The sequence below is a fragment of the Rhinoderma darwinii genome, chromosome 4 (genome assembly GCF_050947455.1).
Source record: "Rhinoderma darwinii isolate aRhiDar2 chromosome 4, aRhiDar2.hap1, whole genome shotgun sequence".
NCBI lineage: Eukaryota > Metazoa > Chordata > Amphibia > Anura > Rhinodermatidae > Rhinoderma > Rhinoderma darwinii.
The window spans coordinates 185,782,866-185,802,189 of record NC_134690.1 but is presented as its reverse complement, the minus strand read 5'-3'; the positions used below and the strand labels follow the sequence as shown (position 1 = coordinate 185,802,189).

At 40.6% G+C, this 19,324-nt stretch overlaps 1 protein-coding gene across 5 annotated transcripts in view; it reads right to left on the bottom strand.

The window, feature by feature from the left end:
- Window positions 1–1,055: 1,055 nt before the first annotated feature.
- The window catches only part of ZNF451 (zinc finger protein 451), an 84,834-nt gene continuing 66,565 nt past the window's right edge, over window positions 1,056–19,324 (bottom strand). For 4 of the 5 annotated variants that reach the window (XM_075861980.1, XM_075861978.1, XM_075861981.1 and 1 more), the window contains exons 13-16: window positions 18,011–18,141; window positions 12,378–12,564; window positions 7,854–7,901; window positions 1,056–1,266 (exon numbers count right to left, since the gene is read on the bottom strand). In XM_075861980.1, coding sequence (XP_075718095.1) covers window positions 1,220–1,266; window positions 7,854–7,901; window positions 12,378–12,564; window positions 18,011–18,141 — 413 coding nt within the window. In that variant the 3' untranslated portion in view covers window positions 1,056–1,219. Of the gene's footprint in view, window positions 1,267–7,853; window positions 7,902–9,222; window positions 9,358–12,377; window positions 12,565–18,010; window positions 18,142–19,324 lie in introns of all 5 variants that reach the window. The other variant, XR_012883159.1, reaches the window with a different exon arrangement.

Below are 19,324 nucleotides of genomic sequence, written 5' to 3'. Positions count from 1 at the left end.
AAAAAGATTGAGAAGCCCTAAATCCTATCATGATATCATTTTCTATGTGAAAAAGATTGTATTACAGGGAATATCCTTATGTGACTGCTTCTTTATCAATGAGCATTCCGATTTAAAGGGGTTTTCCAGCTACTAAAAATTGATGACCTATCCTGATAGGCCATCAATGGCTGATGGGTCAGGGTCCGACTTTCAGCTATTTTGAAGGGGCCACAGCACTCATATATAAATAGGCCTAAAGCCAAAGGCTACAGTACCGAGACATACTGTTGACTGGCCACCAAAATTAACAATACCGATTGCAGGGGAACGCAGGCGGCAAGCAGGAAAACAAAACCAGTACCGCATCGGCTGGTAAGCTATTCAGCTGGTTTTATGTTAGAGGACCGTGACAGGTCCTCTTTAAAAAAGTATTGCAGAGAAAAAAAATGCTTTACAATAAATGTATTCTTTAACACAACATACCAAGCCCATATATATATATATATATATATATATATATATATATATATATATATATATATATATATATAGTAAATAAGTGTGCATATCACACAAGACAAAATTATTATACAACACAGAATTGGGACGCTACATGAGATCATACGAAATAAACCTGTAAGAGAAATATAAACTAAAATATATTATAAAGAAAATGTACAAAACAGCGTCAAAATTGGAGTATGAGGCCGGTATGGGAGGCAGTGAGACACATGGGCATGGACTTCTCTCCAGTTGCACCTGTCACAGATGTTCTTGGAGTATACGTATACATTTAGAGTTTTACATGATCGGTGTGTAGTACTTTCTGCATCTCTCAATGCTATTCATTCAGTGGCTTCTCAACTTGCTCTAGATACAGGGACCATAGCACCAGCTAGCTTCTACTTCGGACTGCTGCAATACCTATGGAACAGAGTATACATAGCCATTTTGACATATTGAAGGTTGTTTGGAGCATGGGACTGTATTCAGCCATGGACTCGGGAGCCATGGAAAAGGGTGTGTGGGGGGGGGGTATTTTTTTTGTTTGTCATTATTGTATAAAATAAACGTTTGTAAATTAGGATATATATTTTATTTTTTTTGCACAAGGAGCCCGAAATAAAAGCATAGTTTAAACCCCCTTATGTCACGAAGAGAGAAATACTATTCATAAATCAGACATGGATTTAAATCATACAAAGGCATGTTCCAAGATGTTCATTCCCCCCTCTTTTTACATTTCCAGCAAGCTTCTTCTGATTGCTTCTTCAATGTTGGCTCCTGTGGAAAAGTAGAATTTAGAATGTAAAATGACTTTACTTTAGCGTTCGTGTGCTTTAGACTGGCTAGCTACCGTCGAGTTGTAGGCGCGCCTGGTGAAAGAAAAACATTTATTTTTTTCCCCATCAAACATTAACCCCTTAACGACCAAGGATGAAAATGAACGTCATGGTCGGCTGCTAGTTCCCGCACCATGACGTTCATTTTCGTCCGCATTTCAAACTGTCACTCTGTGTAAACACAGAGTGACAGACGCGCGCTGACAGCTGTCCTAGACAGCTGAGACATCAGTCTCGCCTTACAGCGGACCATCGCCACTGCTTTCGGCAGTTAACCCCTTAAGTGCGGCGACGGATTGCCGTCGCCGCATTTAAGTGGTTTGAAGCACATCAGCAGCCCCCACGAAGTGATCGTGGGGGCTACCGATGCTTGTCACGTCAATCGGAGGTCAGATAATGACCTCCGGGTTGCTATGTACGGAAGCCTCGGAGGAACAGCCTCCGGCCGTTCTTCCTCTGCTTCCTGTCAGTGTGACAGTCACATCACAATGACAGTTAGAGTACATTACACTACGTGTGTAGTGTAATGTATTCCAGCAGCGATCAGAGCTGCAAGTCTAAGTGTCCCCTAGTGGGACAAGTTAAAAAAGTAATAAAAATGTTTTAAAAAAAGTGTAAAAATAAAAGTTAGAAGTTCTATAAACACTAAATGCTTTTTTTCCTATAATAGGACTTTTATTATAGAAAAAAAATGAACACGTTAAAAAAGTACACATATTTGGTATCACCGCGTTCGTAACGACCCCAACTATAAAACTATAATGTTATTTTCCCCGCACGATGAACACCCCAAAAAAAAAAATCAATAAAAAACGACAGAATCACAATTTTTTTGGTCACCACCGCTCCCTAAATAAACAAATAAAAAGTGATCAAAAAGTCGCATGTACCCGAAAATAGTACCAATAAAAACTTCTATCCGTCCCGCAAAAAACAAGCCCTTACACAGCTTTTTTGACTAAAAAATTAAAAAATTATGGCCCTCAGAATATGGTGACACAGAATTTTTTTTTTTTTAATAAATAAGTCATTTTATTGCGCAAACGCTAAAAAAAAGGACCAAACCTATATACATCTGGTATCGCCATAATCGTACCAACCCGCAGAATAAAGTAAAAATTTCACCTATAGCGTACGGTGAGCGCCGCAAAAAGAAAACAAAAAAAAACGGTGTCAGAATTCCTGTTTTTTGCTCAGGATTGCAAAAAAATGGAATAAAAAGTGATAAAAAAAAAATCGCATGTACCCCAAAATGGTACCGATGAAAACTACAGATTGTCCCACAACAAATAAGCCCTCACACGGCTCCGGTGGTGAAAAAATAAAAAAGTTCTGGCTTTCAGAATATGGCGATGCAAAATGTGCAGAGTGTCCAAAAGCGGATAAGATCCGGCGCCATTTATCAGTGCGACACCGGCCACATATCTATGAATTATTATTTATTTACCCCATTATTATACCCTCTTATTATGCCCTGATGTTCTCCGCACAGATTACACATCACATGCCCCTCACATTATAAACTGAAATACCAGCGAAACCCAAAACAGAAAAACTACCAAGCAAAATCTGCTCCAAAAGCAAAATGGCGTCCCTCCCTTCTGAGCCCTGCAGCGTGCCCAAGCAGCAGTTTGCGCCCACACATATGGCGTCGCCATACCTGAGAACCCGCTTAACGTTTTATGAGGTATTTGTCTTCTGTGGCACAAACTGGGCACAACATATTATGCACTAAAATGGCGTATCAGTGGAAAATTGCAATTTTCACTTTGAACCATCCGCTGCGCATTAACCCCTTTGCGCACTATGACTTAATTGCCCGTCATGGTGCGGCGGTTGATGTATGGAGCCGGCTCACGAGCTGAGCCCGCTCCATAAGCTGCGGGTGCCGGCTGTGTATTACAGCTGACACCCAGGACTAACAAACAGGAACAGCGATCGCTCTGTTACAGAAGCCTGTAAGAATAACAATATACTGCAATACATTAGTATTGCAGTGTATTGTACCAGCGATCCAATGATCGCTGGATCAGGTCCCCTAAGGGGATTGAATAATAAAATGTGTAGAAGAATTCTAGCTATTAGTAGTGAGAATTATTTTTTTTAAAGTTAAAAAAACAAAACACCTTTTCGCATTTTTCTTTTAAAGTAATGTCAAAAAATGAACAAAATTGGTATCGCTACGTCCATAAAAGTCCGAACTATTACAATATACCATTATTTAATTTGCACAGTGAACACCTAAAAAAAATTTAATAATTGAAACCGCCAAAATCGCTGTTTTTTTTTTTGTCACCTTCACTCTAAAAAAAAATGTAATACAACTTTTGAATCACTTTTTATGTACCAAAAAATGGTACCAATAAAAACTGCAGCTCCTCCCGCAAGAAATAAGCCCTCACACCGCTCTATTGATGGAAAAATAAAAAAGTTATGGCTCTTGGAATGCGGGGAGTGAAAATCTAAAATATGAAAGCAAAAAATGAATCAGTCCTGAAAGGGTTAATTCATTTCTAATGAAAAAAACTTTTGACCACATGTGGGGTATTTCCGTATTCGGGAGAAATTGCTTTATAAAAAATGGTTGTTTTTTTCCTCCTTTATCCCTTGTGAAAATGAGAAAATGCAACATTTTAGTGGAAAAAATGTTGATATTAATTTTCGCGCCCTAATTCCAATAAACTCTGCAAAAGACCCGTGGGGTGTAAATGCTCACTATACCCCTAGAAAAATTTCTTGAAGGTTTTTCCAAAATGGGGTAACTTTTCGTGGGTTTCCACTGTTTTGGTCCCTCCAGTGCATTGCAAATGCGACATGGCACCGAAAACCATTCCAGCAAAATCATAAATCCAAATGGCGCTCCTTCCCTTCTGAGCCCTGCTATGGGTCCAAACAGCAGTTTATTACCACATATGGGGTATTGTCGTAATCGGGAGACATTGCTTTACAAATGTTGGGGTGCATTTTCTTCGTTATTTCTTGTAAATAATAAAAATTTCTATGTTGTTTCAGAAAAAAAGTACATTTTAATTTTTACAGACTAATTCCAATATATTTAGCGAAAAACCTGTGTGGTCAAAATGCTAACTATACCCCTAGATAAATACCTTAAGGCGTCTAGTTTTCGAAATGGGGTCGTTTATGGGGAGTTTCTATCGTTCTGGCAGCTCAAAGCCTCTCCAAATGTACAGTGGGGCCTAAAACATTTTCAAGCAAAATATGAGTCCTGAAAGCCTCCGGGTGTTCCCTTCCTTTGGGGCCCTGCCGTGTGTCCAAACAACGCATTAGGGCCACAATGTGGGTATTTTTGAAAACAGGAGAAAGAGGGTGATAGATTTTGGGGTGTGTTTCTTCATTTTCATGTTCGCTTTACAAAGAAATCGGTCTTCAAACTAATACTTTTATGAAAAAAGTGAATTATTTTTTTTTTTCACCTGATATGCATTAAATTTAGCAAAGAACTGTGGTGTCAAAACACTTACTATACACCTAAATAATTACGTTATGGGGTCTAGTTTTCTAAATGGGGTCGTTTATGGGGAGTTTCTATCGTTCTGGCAGCTCAAAGTCTCTCCAAATGTACAGTGGGGCCTAAAACATTTTCAAGCAAAATATGAGTCCTGAAAGCCTCCGGGTGCTCCCTTCCTTTTGGGTCCTGCCGTGTGTCCAGGCAGCGCATTAGGGCCACAATGTTGGTATTTTTGAAAACAGGAGAAACAGGGTGATAGATTTTGTGGTGTGTTTCTTCATTCTCATGGTCGCTTTACAAAGAAATTTGTCTTCAAACATACTTTTATGAAAAAAAGTGAAATTTTTTTTTTTCACCTGCTATGTATTAAATTTAGCAAAAAACTGTGGGGTCAAAATACTTACTATACCCTTAGGTAAATACCTTAAGGGGTCTAGTTTTCTAAATGGGGTCATTTGTGTGGGTTTCCATCACTCTGAGACCTATGAGCCTCTGAAAACCTGGCTTGGTGCAGGAAAACAAAATGTACTTCAAAATTTATACAATTATTATTCAATTTGTAAGTCCTCTAAATTGCTGAAAATTTATTTTATTTTTTCAAAAGTGCTGCCAAAATAGAGTAAAGACATAGAAATATATATTTAATTAAAAAAATTGTACAGTATGTGTGTACATATGTGACATATTGCAGTTAAAAATAGGGGAAAATGGTAATTTTTACAAAATTTCTTCCATTTTTCTATTTTTTAATTAATTTCCGCAAATCGTATCAGTCTACTTTTACCACTAAAATAAAGTACAACATGTGACGAAAAAACAATGTCAGAATTACTTGGATATTCAAAACTTTCACAGAGTTATTCTCTGATAAAGTCAGACATACCAGATTTGACAAATATGGCTTGGTCATTAAGGTACAAACATGCCCGGTCATTAAGGGGTTAAAGGGAACCCGTCAGCAATTTTGAGGTCTTACGTGATATAGGGGAGGGCCGTTTAAACGTACCTCTTTTCTGTTGACCTGTAATTCTAAGGGTATGTTCACACGGGTGTTTTTTTTACGCTTCATTTTCCAAAAACGGCACGTAAAAAGACGCCCGCGAAAAAAGTGCATGTCACTTCTTGGGACATTTTTGGAGCCGTTTTTCATAGACTATAGAAAAACAGCTCCAAAAACGGCCGTAAAAAACGCGAGTTGCTAAAAAGAAGTCTGAAAATCAAAACCGCGCTGCCGTTTTCGGTTAGGCGTGTGAACATATCCTTCTAGTGCATTGATCACAAGCGGTTTGGGTATGTGGTTTCCGACCTTAGTAATAGACTAACCTGTGGGTGTGGTAGTGCAAAAAGAGCTACATTCTAAGGCTGGGTTCACACACCCTATTTACGGACGCAATTCAGGCGTTTTAGCCCCGAATTACGTTCGAAAATACGGCTCCAAAGCGGCAGCAAACATCTGACCATTCATTTGAATGGGTTTTACGATGTTCTGTGCCGACGGCCATTTTTTTTTACGTGCCGCTGTCAAAAGACGGCGTTTAAAAAAAAACGCCCGCGTCAAAAAAGTGCCTGTCACTTCTTGAGACGTAATTGGAGCAGTTTTCCATCGACACCATGGAAAAACAGCTCCAACTACGTCCGTAATGGACGCCGCTAAAAGCACCTGCACATGTCATTATGTCTGAAATGCCGGAGCGGTTTTTTCCTGAAAACAGCTCCATAATTTCAGCCGTAACGGAGGGTGCCGTGTGAATATACCCTAACTCTTAGATCTAGCGTATAAGGAAATAAGCACTAATCCAGACAGCAATTTCAAAAAGTAGAAAATTGTATTTTGGAAGTTTCAGTGTCAATTGACAGAAAAGAAGTGCAATAAATGTGCAAAATATGAAAAAAATATTTCACTCATCTGCCGGTTAGAGTCCTGTAAGTATCTTGGTTAGAGTTCCATCTTTGTCTTCCCAGTTAGATCCAGGGCTTTCGCCGATAGTAAAGACACCACGTTTGGAGGATTGGCGTCGAACACCTGTGCTAAGCAATTTTGCTAATTTATTGCACTTGTTTTCTGTCAATTGACACTGAAATATACAAAATAAAATTTTCGACTTTTTGACATTGCTGTCTGGATTAGTGCTTATTTTCTTATACGCATTGATGACAAGTGCCACTGAGGCGGGCTGGATGTGCATGTGCTCCTGCACGTTGTACAGCCCTCCCCTCTAAGTGACGGCTCTAGTGGTCTCTTGATTGGCCGTTCGAGACGTCACTCAGAGCAGAGGCTCTTGCGAACATTGTACCGGGGGAATCAAACGGTGGTTCCTCGGACATGCATGTTGCAGGACCCAGAAGAAAAAAAAAAAAGTATGTTCACAATGCCCTGCCCCTTCCCTTATCAGTCTGTCAGCAGTTTTGAGGCCTCAAAAACGGCTGACTGGCTCCCTTTTAGGGTTCATTCACATGGTGCGTTTTTCCGCATCTTCTGCCGCGAAGCCAAAAACCGCATGTGTTTTTACAAAGATTACAGCTCGGTACAAAGTCCAAGTCTATGGGGCTCTACCCTACCTCAGATTTCATATATCCCATTTGAATCTGACAAAACGCTATGTTTTCTGTCATGCTCCATCAGATGCCATATTATAGACAGACACTTCTTGAGAAGAATATATTCAGAATATGGTGCTATACGGGAGTACCATACGACGCAGGGGCTCCATGTATATCTGTACAGGCTCGGGGTACATAGAGCTGTTGTGTGCATGAGGCCTTTTATCGTGAAAAATTATATGCGTTTGTAATAAGGTATCCCTACTTTTTACTGGTTTAGCACACCATCTGTTAACACACAAATTACAAAAGGTGCTTAAAATAATTGACCACCCAGAGTAACCACTGTGTAGATTTCCTATTGTGAATAGGATATCAAACCACTCTGGTAGTGTTCATCGCGCGGAGAATTAAAAAGTATTGCAAAAAAAAAGCTTATTGAAGACACAATATGTGCAGGGAAAGATAGGAATAGACAGAAGGCAAGAGCGCCAGCTCGTAAAGTGACGGGCACAAACCTTCATCCAGCTCAACTGTGCTATTCTTTAAGTCAGAGTCATTTGAGTCTGTAAAAAGAAAAAAAAGTAATTGTGCTGAAACAATTTACATATACAAAGATAAAATTGGTACAAATTTTTTCTTTTTATGTGGTGTGGTAATGTTAGATAAAGTAAACATTATTGGCATACCATCTAAAGTCAATGCATATGTACCATGTAAATGTCTCCTCTCTACACTTCTGCAAACCCGATAGCCTGAAAGTTTAACATTACACGGAAAGTAAATAGTTCTAACTGCATTCTTACCAAGTTTTAGGAAACAAAAATAACTTAACGTTCAACTAATAGCCCCAAGCTCTTTGTTCATACAGGGAAAAGCAAAAACAAAACCGACATGATGCGAAACAGGGAAGGGAAGCAAGAGGGTCATACATAGAGAAAGGTGGCAAGAAATTACCGCTGGCACATATAGGCATCAATCAATCGGCATTCATGTTCAGACAAAAAAATATTATGGTTTTACACAGTAATATATAGTAACGTAGGTCGGGGGATTGAGAGGACAATATCCTAAAGATTTGGCAACCATGGTGGTCATTCTAACGTATAGTATTGATAGGACTCTTTACAATCAGGACTGAAGTCAGAAAATCATATTCCCAGCCAATGGCCTACTAATTTGCTATCAACATAGAGGTGGCTTTTTACAGCATCTTGCTGCAGGTGTCCGCTAATGGACTGACATGGGGGAGGGTTCCCTATGGCTACTCTATAACAAATGTCGGTTCACCAATGTTGAATCCACATTCTTTATTCTAAAGTAAAGACTCCCCCCCCCCCCCAGTAAAATGTAGTCTACCAATGGTATTACAGGGAACCTGTCACATGGGAAAAATAGTCCTATCTGTGGTCACCATGTTATAAAGCAGGGGGAGTGGAGCCGATTGATATACAGTTTGTGGAATAATATTCAGTAGAACCTATAATTTATTGGTCTAGACTGCTCATTCTGAGTTGAGTCAAGTGGGCTGTCCTAATCAGCGATGGACAGCTATTATTGAATGCCCACTTATACAGGGAGGGCTGTCAATCACCGAGTAGGTTCGCCCACTGGACTCCTAAGCCCAGAATGAGCAGAGATTTAGATCAGTAAATTACAAGTTATAATTGATCTTTTCCCAGAGAACTCTACATTTATCTGCTCAGATCATCCTGCTCTATAACATGCTGCCTGCAGATCATACTGCATTTTTAACAGGACAGGTTCCCTTTAAATAAGACGGATCAACTCTGAACCTGTCTATCACTGTCCATTTTGTAAACAATTGTATACATCTATTTTAAAAAGATATCTATCTAATCGCTTTACAATCTGTTTATAGCTTACCTTCTCATAAAGACTAAAAAAAAAATGGCTAGAATGGTCCTTCATGAATCCATGCAGTGTTGAGTTCCTTTTCCTCAAGGTAAACATACTTGGATCAATTCTTTGCGCATAATTTCCTCAAACAGATTTTGACTCCTATTTAAACACTAGTATTACCAAATGTCTGATCATTGGAGGTACGACAGCTAGGAAATGGGGTGGAGAACTAGAGACTGATGCATACGCATGTGGCACTCAAGTGCCGTTTATGAATAGAAAGCCTTCGAGAGATACCGAATCAGCCGACCAGGCGCACTCCGCTGCTTTCATGACTCCACACAGACTATTAGGATGGATTCACTTGCGTCAAATTTAGTTGCAGAAACCCATGTACCTGCTGCAGAAACAACCACATTCAGATGAATGGAACAGATTTTCAACTAAATCTGCCACGTCTCTCCACCTACAGGGTAACTTCACATTCGGCAGCTTTGTTTCAGAAATACCTGCGACTGAAAATTATGTTCCATACATCTGAAAAAGGTTATTTCTGCAGCATGTGCATAGATTTCTACAAGTCCCATTCAGATGTATTGGACCGTTGCAGAAATATCTGTAGTAAAATCTGCAGTGTGTGAATATACGCTCATGGAGAGTACTGTGCATGGCATACACGCCTAGCTTCTCTTAACCTTTTAGGCCGGGTTCCCACGGGACGGATACTCTGCGTAAAAGCTACGCAGCTTATCCGACCTGGAACCCACAGTACATTCCGTCATTATGAGATGTAAAGTCATCCCAGGAGGCAGGACCTCGGACGTCATCCAGGCCGGCCTCCTGGGATAATGTATCATCCCATGTGACCGCCGCTACAGCCTGTGATTGGCGGCAGCAGACACATGGGATGCAACTTCATGCCAGGAGGCCGGACTGCAGGAAGAAGGAGAGCGCTCTGGGTAAGTATGGTTTTTGTTTTCCCGTAGTTGTGATTTTTGCAGCGTAATCGCTGTGAATATGCCACAAAAGTAGCAAAGCATGGCATCTGTTGCGGGTTTTGCACCCCCATTGATTTCAATGGGGAAAACCCGCAACAGAAAAACAAATACGCGGCATAAATGGACATGCTGCGGAATTAAATTCTGCACCACAGGTCAAGTTATTAAAGTTTATGCTGCAGTTATTTTTCCCGCAGCGTGGGCATGTCGTTTTCTGAATCTCATCCACTTTGCTGCTACTGTAAATGCTGCAGAATTTCCGCATAGAATTCTGTTGCAGAAATTCTGCAGCGTTCACGCAGCCTTAAGCTGTGTTCACAGCAGTGTTACCCTTCCGTTGAGGGGTTCAGACGGACCCTCTCAACGGAAGGGCAACGCTGATGTGAACAGGCCCTTTGATAGCTTCAAACAAGGAAAGGGTACATGATCATGGGTGCCCAACCTCCGCATATCGAATGGATATGAAACAAATATTAGGATACAGAACATTTTCTGGTTTTCCCTATCGTTACCTCACAATAACTTTGTGGCACCTTGGGTTTTTTTTTCTGCAGATTTATTTTAGCGTACACAAATATGTGTATAGTATTTGTCATGTATATTTAATACCTAAAAATCTGTTAATGGCATTTAAACTAATTTTATCAGGTCGGATCTTTATTTTTAATCTATAATGTACTTGCACATTTATGTATGACAGAATTTTAACCTGTGTAGCACTAAATACATAGATAATTGTCAAGGCACACACAAGTATACCTTAACAGACTATAGGAGGCAGACAGCGCAGGGCAGCTTAAAAAGGACCCATAGCTGACTGCCCACTGCTGACTGTTACTAAAAAGGGTCCCCTCACCTTTGCTTTCCGTGCTGTACACTGAAGTATTAAAAGGGTTAACCAGCAGAGATCAAAGGTGACATGTACATCACAGCCTGGGAAAATGCTTCTATTACTTTGAGGCATACATTTAGTTTTCTTCACCAATCTAAAGTTAAATTCAGAATTCTACTATGTTCCTGTTACCAAAGAGCAGTGCATTGTGGGAACTCAAATGACAGATCCACAGCTACCGCTGAACTGTTAAGGCACAAATCTAACACTGGACCTAAACTGATGTCTTCTTCCAAGAGCAACCAACACCATTGTGGAAACTACTGTGGCTAATGTCTTGGGGGGAACACATTTATTTATCTACATAGATATCTAATTCCCTCTGTGGTAAAATTAAAATACTTCTGTAAATTGCCGATGCTTACTATGTTCTCCCCTCAAAGCCTAATGCACCCCAAACCCCTTAACCTTCTGCGACTGAGTGACAATAGGCAGCTTACAAAAAGGTCTGCTTTTGCCTTAAAGGGGTTTTCTCATTTCAGAAGGTGATGGCATATTGCTAGGACACACTATTACTTCCTGATTGTGGGGGTCCGACTGGCGGGACCCCCACCCATCCTGATAACGAATAGGCCATTCACTTGAATGGAGCGGTGATGCCGTTTCCAGCACAATGGATGGCTGGGAAAACCTGTGAAGGGGCAACAGAGATGAACCAGCGCTGTGGCCACTTAATTCTCAGGCTCAGCAGAGGTCCCGCCAGTCGGACCCACCGATCAGAAATTGATGTATATCCTACAGACATGCCATCTCATTCTGCAACGGGAAAACACACTTAAACTTACGGATGAAATAGCATAGTCTACTACCCTATTCCATACAGGTAAAAAAGAAAAAAAAAAAAAAAGGTAGGACGCATACCCCCAATGTAAGCGAAAAGAACGATCTTTTGGCATATGTAAAAATACATGCACATGCTACAAAAACAATTCATACGTCAAATTCATTTCTATCAAATAAAGTTCGGCAACAAATCTGCCACGTGTGAACATACTCAAATGCTCACAGTAAAACAGTATTTTAAATTTGTGGGTGTGGTGGACCATGTACGGGGTGAGGAATGAGCCAATGAGAACATTACTCCTTGTGATTGGCTTATACTTGGGAATTTGCGACCACTTAGTAACGGTGCAGTATAGGCCATCCACTCAACACTAATCAAACCTGCAATGAAGTAATTATACACAAACAAAGTGAACATGAGCAGCTTTATTAACGAAGCAGAAAAAAATGGCTACTTTTCTGTCTTGGGTAATTGATGCCTCCTGCACGTGGAAAAGATCGCATACCTTGTGAGGTCTCCGCTATGCTGTTCAGCAAGGCACACATCATATCTCCTCCTAAATGGTGTGGGTTGAGGATATGAGCAGGCCGCTGCGTTTGTTTGAACTGGTTCTCCAACTCCAAGAAACCTTTATCACCAGAGAGAATGGTGAAAGGGATTTGCTTGGGTAGTTTCTCATCTAGACGACCTGCCTAAAAACAAACAGTCCAAACTATTTAAAATCAGGAAAGTAGTGTTTTAATAAATGTGTACGCAATTTTTTCACATTGTATTACGTTAAGCTTAATACAGGTCATTAGTCATAGCTAAATCAATGGAACTTATTGGTTAGGGGAGATTAAACTGGCATATTCGCTTAAAAGGGCTCTCCGCTTAGGACAATCTCTACTGGTTAGAAGGGTCCCTTGACAGTAAGCAAATTACAAAGTGACCCCCAGCGATCAACTGTTACCTGTGGGGAAACCTGGCAGGCATTATTTTGTTTCTCTGCAGCGCCACCACAGTGACAATGAATCATTACACAGTGTCCATTCACTATTGATTAATAGCAATAACGGGCACAACTATAAATTATGAATTCGGGTGCTCAGCGCCACACATTGCAAACTACGTATGAAAAATTATACCTAAGAGAAGGACAAGGGTGTGTGTATAAATGGCACTTGCACACCAATGCAGATACAAAAGTTGCATATAAAGTTTTATTTAGACCACAAGTACAAAAACCACATGTGAGCTCAAGATCTAAAAACATTTAAAACCACGTATTCCTCCCACCGGGTAGTCCTGTGTTTGGACAAACCTCCTGTATGAACGCTAACTTTCATGAAACATATAATCTATATATCCCTGACTGCCATAGCATATTAACCCCCGCGTGACACTTTGCGGTAACAGCAAGGGTTGGAACTAGCCTCCGATCCAGCCGATTAACCCCTTAGATGCCTGCGGTCTAGCAACCAAGTAATCAAAAAGGTTTCTAGTCCATCGGCAACCCCGCGACGCAATCACGGGAGTGCCGATGGTTGCTATGGCAATTGGGGGCCTTACAATGGCAAGTGCCCAGTCGGGCAATACTTGTAAGTACGGAAGCCTAGTAGACGTCTTTAAAAAACAAACAACACCACCATAGATAATTGGTATCGTTGCATCCATAAAGACTAGCACTATAAAACAATCACGTTATTTATCTCCCACGGTGAACAATGAAAAAAAATATGAAAATTAATGCCAGAATTGCTGTTTTTTGGTCACGTGTCTGAACTATTACAACATAACATTATTTAACTTACACGATGAAAGCCCTAAAAAAAACAACCAAATTTAAAAACGCCGGTATTGCGGTTTTTTGGTCACATCAGCTCTCAGATCGAGTTATGGCTCACGGCGACACAAAACAATTTTTTTAAACAAATTGTTTTCTTTGTAAAAGTAGTAAAAAAAAAAAAAAACTGTGGGGAAATATTACATTTGGTATCACCATAATCGTATTGACCAGCAGAATAAAGTTAAAGAGGCTCTGTCACCAGATTTTGCAACCCCTATCTGACCATTTTTGTATTTATGCAAATGAGGCTTGCAAAAGTCCAAGTGGGCGTGTTTAAAGTAAAAGTCCAAGTGGGCGTGTATTATGTGCGTACATCGGGGCGTTTTTACTACTTTTACTAGCTGGGCGTTCTGACGAGAAGTATCATCCACTTCTCTTCAGAACGCCCAGCTTCTGGCAGTGCAGACACAGCCGTGTTTTTCGAGAGATCACGCTGTGTCGTCACTCACAGGTCCTGCATCGTGTCGGACGAGCGAGGACACATCGGCACCAGAGGCTACAGTTGATTCTGCAGCAGCATCGGCGTTTGCAGGTAAGTCGATGTAGCTACTTACCTGCAAACGCTGATGCAGCTGCAGAATCAACTGTAGCCTCTGGTGCCGATGTGTCCGACACGATGCAGGACCTGTGAGTGACGTCACAGATCTGCACTGCCAGAAGCTGGGCGTTCTGAAGAGAAGTGGATGATACTTCTCGTCAGAACGCCCAGCTAGTAAAAGTAGTAAAAACGCCCCGATGTACGCACATAATACACGCCCACTTGGACTTTTACTTTAAACACGCCCAGTTGTACTTTTGCAAGCCTCATTTGCATAAATACAAAAATGGCCATAACTTGGCCAAAAATGCTCGTTTTTAAAAAATAAAAACGTTACTGTAATCTACATTGCAGCGCCTATCTGCTGCAATAGCAGATAGGGGTTGCAAAATCTGGTGACAGAGCCTCTTTAAGCTGTTGTTTTTACAGCAGGTGAAAGACAAAATAATTTTATTTCAGTTTCCCACTACATTATATGGTACTTTTAAAATTGTGCTAATAGAAACAACTACTCCTACAAAAAATAAGCCTTCACAATACTCCATTAACCGAAAAATAAAAGTTATGGGGAGTGAAAAATTAAAAAATGGCTGTGGCACCAAGGGGTTAATTTATGGAAAACTGTGAAGTCTAAGGGCTTACTATACCCGTTGATAAAGTCTTAGACGTGTAGCTTCCAAAATAGGGTCATTTGTCAGGGGTTATTTTATTATTTCAAATCAGGGCCTCTGCAATTGTGACCAATACTTTGTAAGTTGCCAAATTAGGCCTCAAATGGGCATGTACTCTAACTCCTGAGCCCTATCGAATGTCCGGGCAAAAGATGAGGGCCACATGTGGGGTGTTTATGAAACCAGGAAACGTATAATAATTAGAGTTGTCTCTTCACAGTGGCACAAGCTGGGAACAACGTATTGAGCCCTGAAATGGCATCTCTGTTGAAAAATTGCCATTTCTACTCTGCAACATCCACTGCACACTAATTTACAATTGTGGGATCAATATGCTCACTAACACCCCTAGATTAATGCCTTGAGGGGAGTAGTTTCCAAAATGGGGTCACTTTTGTTTTGGTACCATCAGGGGGTTTTGCAAATGCAACATGGCGTTCACAATCTATTCCAGCAAAAGCCAAATGGTGCTCCTTTCCTTCTGAGCCCCCGTGTGTATCCAGATATAAGAGGTATTGCTGTACTCAGGAAAAATTACTTTTCAAATGTTGGGATGTTTTTTTTGCTTTATTCCTTGTGAAAATGGGAAAAAGTTTTGAGCTAAAATTAGATATTTTTTTAAAAATTTAAATTTTTCATTTTCATGGACCAATTCTAAAAAATCTATGAACCTCTGTGGGGCAAAATGCACAATGCACCCCTAGAAGAATTCCTTGGAGTGTAGTTTCCAAAATGGGGTCTTTCTTATGATTTGGCACCTCAAGGCCTCTGCAAACCTATAGTGGTGCCTAGAAAACCTTCTAATGAAAAGGAGGCTCCGAAATCCACGAGGTGCTCCTGGATTTCTGAGGCCGGTGTTTCCGTCAAGTAGCACAATAGGGCCACATATGGGATATTTTTGAAAACTGCAGAATCAGGGTATTAAGTTGTATTTCTCTGTTAACAATTGGACACCAAAAAATTAAAAAAGGATTAAAATTGAATATCTGCAAAAAAAAATTAAAAACACTTTTCAAATTTCACCTTCACTTTGCCTTAATTCCTGTAAAACCTAAACGCTTGAAAGGGTTAAGAAACTTTCAAAATGCTGTTTTGAATACTTTGAAGGGTGCAGTTTTTAAAATGGGATGACTGATAAGGGGGTTTCTGACAAAGAACCATAAAAGCTACTTCAGAACTGAATTGGTCCTTAAAAAAAATAGGTTTTGGAAATGTTCTTGAAAATGTGAAAAAAACTGCTGCTAAAGTTATAAGCCTTTTAAGTTCCTAAAAAAAATAAAAAAGGACAATCAAAAAATTATGCCAACTATAACGTAGACCTATGGGAAAAGTCAGTTAATAACTATTTTGTGTGGTATTACTATCTGTCTTAGGCCGGATTCACACGAGCATGTTCGGTCCACGATATACGGTCCGTATGTCGGCAGTATTTCCCGGACCGAACACACTGCAGGGAGCTGGGCTCTTATCGTCACAGTTCTCTATGATGCTAGGAGCCGCTGCCTCGCTGCGGAAAAACTTTCCTGTACTGTAATCATGTTTTCAGTACCGGACAATTTTCCCGCAGCGAGGCAGGGACTCCTAGCATCATTCATGTCGGCCGGGGCTTTGAGAGCCCCGGAATACACCCCTGCAGTAGATAGTGCAAAACCCTCTGTAGATAGCGCCACCTAAGCTCCCTCCAGCATCGGAATCCCCGGCCAGCACTCTGGCCGAGGATTCCCCTCCTAGAGGGACCCCCTGCCGTCTCTACCAACCCCGCTGTAGATAGTGCCACCCCCCCTGCAGATTGCACCCCCCACTGCCCGGAGACTCTGCTTTTAGATAGAGCCCCTGATGTCACTGTCCATTTGGACAGTGACGTTAGTGACTCTCTTTAGTAGCGGAATCACCGGGCGGGGTATCCGCTACTGGATAAGCCCCTGGTGTCACTATCCATATATGGACAATGACATCATCAGCTCCCTCTAGGAGCGTGGTATCTGGTGTCAGATCGCTCTGTGCTGGTGATTCAGCTACTGGATTAGCCCCTGGTGTCACTATTCATATATGACAGGTGGGCTTACACAATTTGATCAAAATGTGCGCCAAGAACCTCCCTATTGTAAGTAGATTTAGAAGGAATGCATATTTAGTGACTTAGGTGGCATTAGTGTTTGCTGTGTGCGGTCGCCATTTTCTTGTGCGCTGTATAAATTTGCAGTCACAGGCGTTCTTGCACCTGTATACACGTTTTGTTTCATTTTGTTGGAATGTGCTGTTCAAACTTTTGTGTTGTTTATGTGATTCATATATGTGGGGTTAGTGACTGCCTCCATTTTTTGATCTTGCACTCCTCCCATTCTGCCCTGGGGGATTTTAATTAGTTTAATGCTGCTTCCTACCATCCCCAAGTATATGTAGGCTTAGTCCCAGTTCTGGGTGTATGTGCAGCATAGGTTCCCACCTCATAGAGGTCGCCTTATCATGGCAGATGGGCTCACACAATTTGATCAAAATGTGCGCTAAGAACCTTCCTATTATAAGTAGATTTAGCAGTAATGCATATTTGTTAATATTTTGTGGCTTAGGTGGCATTAGTGTTCGCCGTGTGCTGTTGCCATTTTGTGTGCCATATATGGACAGAGACATCAGTGGCTTCCTGTAGGAGCGGCATCTTGCGGCCAGAGGGATTCCGCTCCTACAGGGAGCTACAGTGGTTTTATTTACAGGAAGGGGGTGGCACTATCTACAGGATGTATGGCACTATCTATATGGGCACTGTGGCATTATATTGGCACTAACTGCAGGGAACATTGTGGCGTAATCCACATTTTTCGTGATTTGTCTGCTCATAATAAAAATTAAAAACACTGAATTAAACTTATCTAGAAAATGGAAGCCTCATAAGTCTTGTAAAAAAACAAAGTACAAATAGTTGTGATATTCAAAGCGATTTCAAACATTATTGTTTAAAGAAGTGCATATCAGAAATGGAAAATTTGACCTGGACACAGGGGCATCAATGACCCTTGGTCATGAAAGGGTTAATAACATAACACAGCGGAGAACCATTCTCACTTTGTCATAATATACATTGGAAGAGCTAAATGTAAACTTACATGCATGCAAATAGCAAAGTCAGCTGCATCTTTCCTATTACTGCAGCGAGGATGAAGGAAGAAGCAGCCGGTATTTGAGAGATACTTATAAATCTTGCAGTTCATAGGGGGCTTCCAAGTATTTGTACCGCCTACAAAGAAATAAAATAATTAAAAGCATTTATTTAATCTATTGTTACAAAAAAACATTTTGATACAACAATAGGTGTTACTTTATCTCCAGACATGTGTATGTTCAGACTTTGAAGTAAAAAGCGCCAAAGAGGACCGGTCTGCTCTTTTGACATGTCTGTTTCAGTTCATACTCCCCATAACATAACAATTCTAGAGCAAATTTTCTTTAGAACTGTGCGTTGTGCTGTTCCTCTGTTATTCCCCCTGGAAATGTATGAATGAAAACACGTAAGAGAGTAAACGGTTGGGCACTACCCTGCACCGTGGCAATAGACTGTGGAATGCTGTGCTGCTGGGATCTGTGGCCCTATAGTTGCTGCTTTTCGTTGGTGCTCTGTGCTAATAATATGTCAGATCCAAGTAATAGAATAAAATAAAACGAAGAAGAACATGCTCGGTACTCGCCCTTCCAGACTTTTAAACTCCGATTTTTATTTCATGTGGAGGCAGGTTAGGCTAAGTTCACATCTCGCTTTGTGCACACGTTTGTGGTATAGGACTATGTATAAGTTTTTAAAGTTACAAAAACGTATGCATTTGTAACATATGCTTCCGTTTTTTTGTGGTATACGTTTATGTTTGTTCTTACTTCTAAAAACATATACTTTAGTTCTTGAGCTAAATCAAACCTTGTAAAGACAAGATTTCCCATATATGGTGACAAAAACGTATACGTTTTAAGTATGCAAACGTAGGGTTTAAGATTGCATACATCATCCATTGACAAATACAAAAAAAACGTATACGTGTGGTACACACTTTGGAAAAGTACTGAAAAGCGTAGTAGACTACGCTTTTCAGGACATGGAAAAAAGAAAAAAAAAAGAACGAACGACGTAAGCACGCAAAACTTATGCACAAACTACACCATTAGGGCATCTGTCCTGACCATAGAAAAATCAATATACACGTTGTGGTACACATTTTGACACTGGTTTTTCGTGTCAAAACGTGCACATCAGACGTGCAGTAAAAACGAGATGTGAACTTAGCCTTAAAAACAGGAGACAAGCGCATAGCAGTCGGCCACGACTGTTTTGTGCCCTCCAGACGCTTTAAAGGTAATGTGTCGCTAGTTAAACGGTTAGTGTATAAATGATTAAACATTGTTCTAATTTTTTCACGAGTCAGGAAATATTA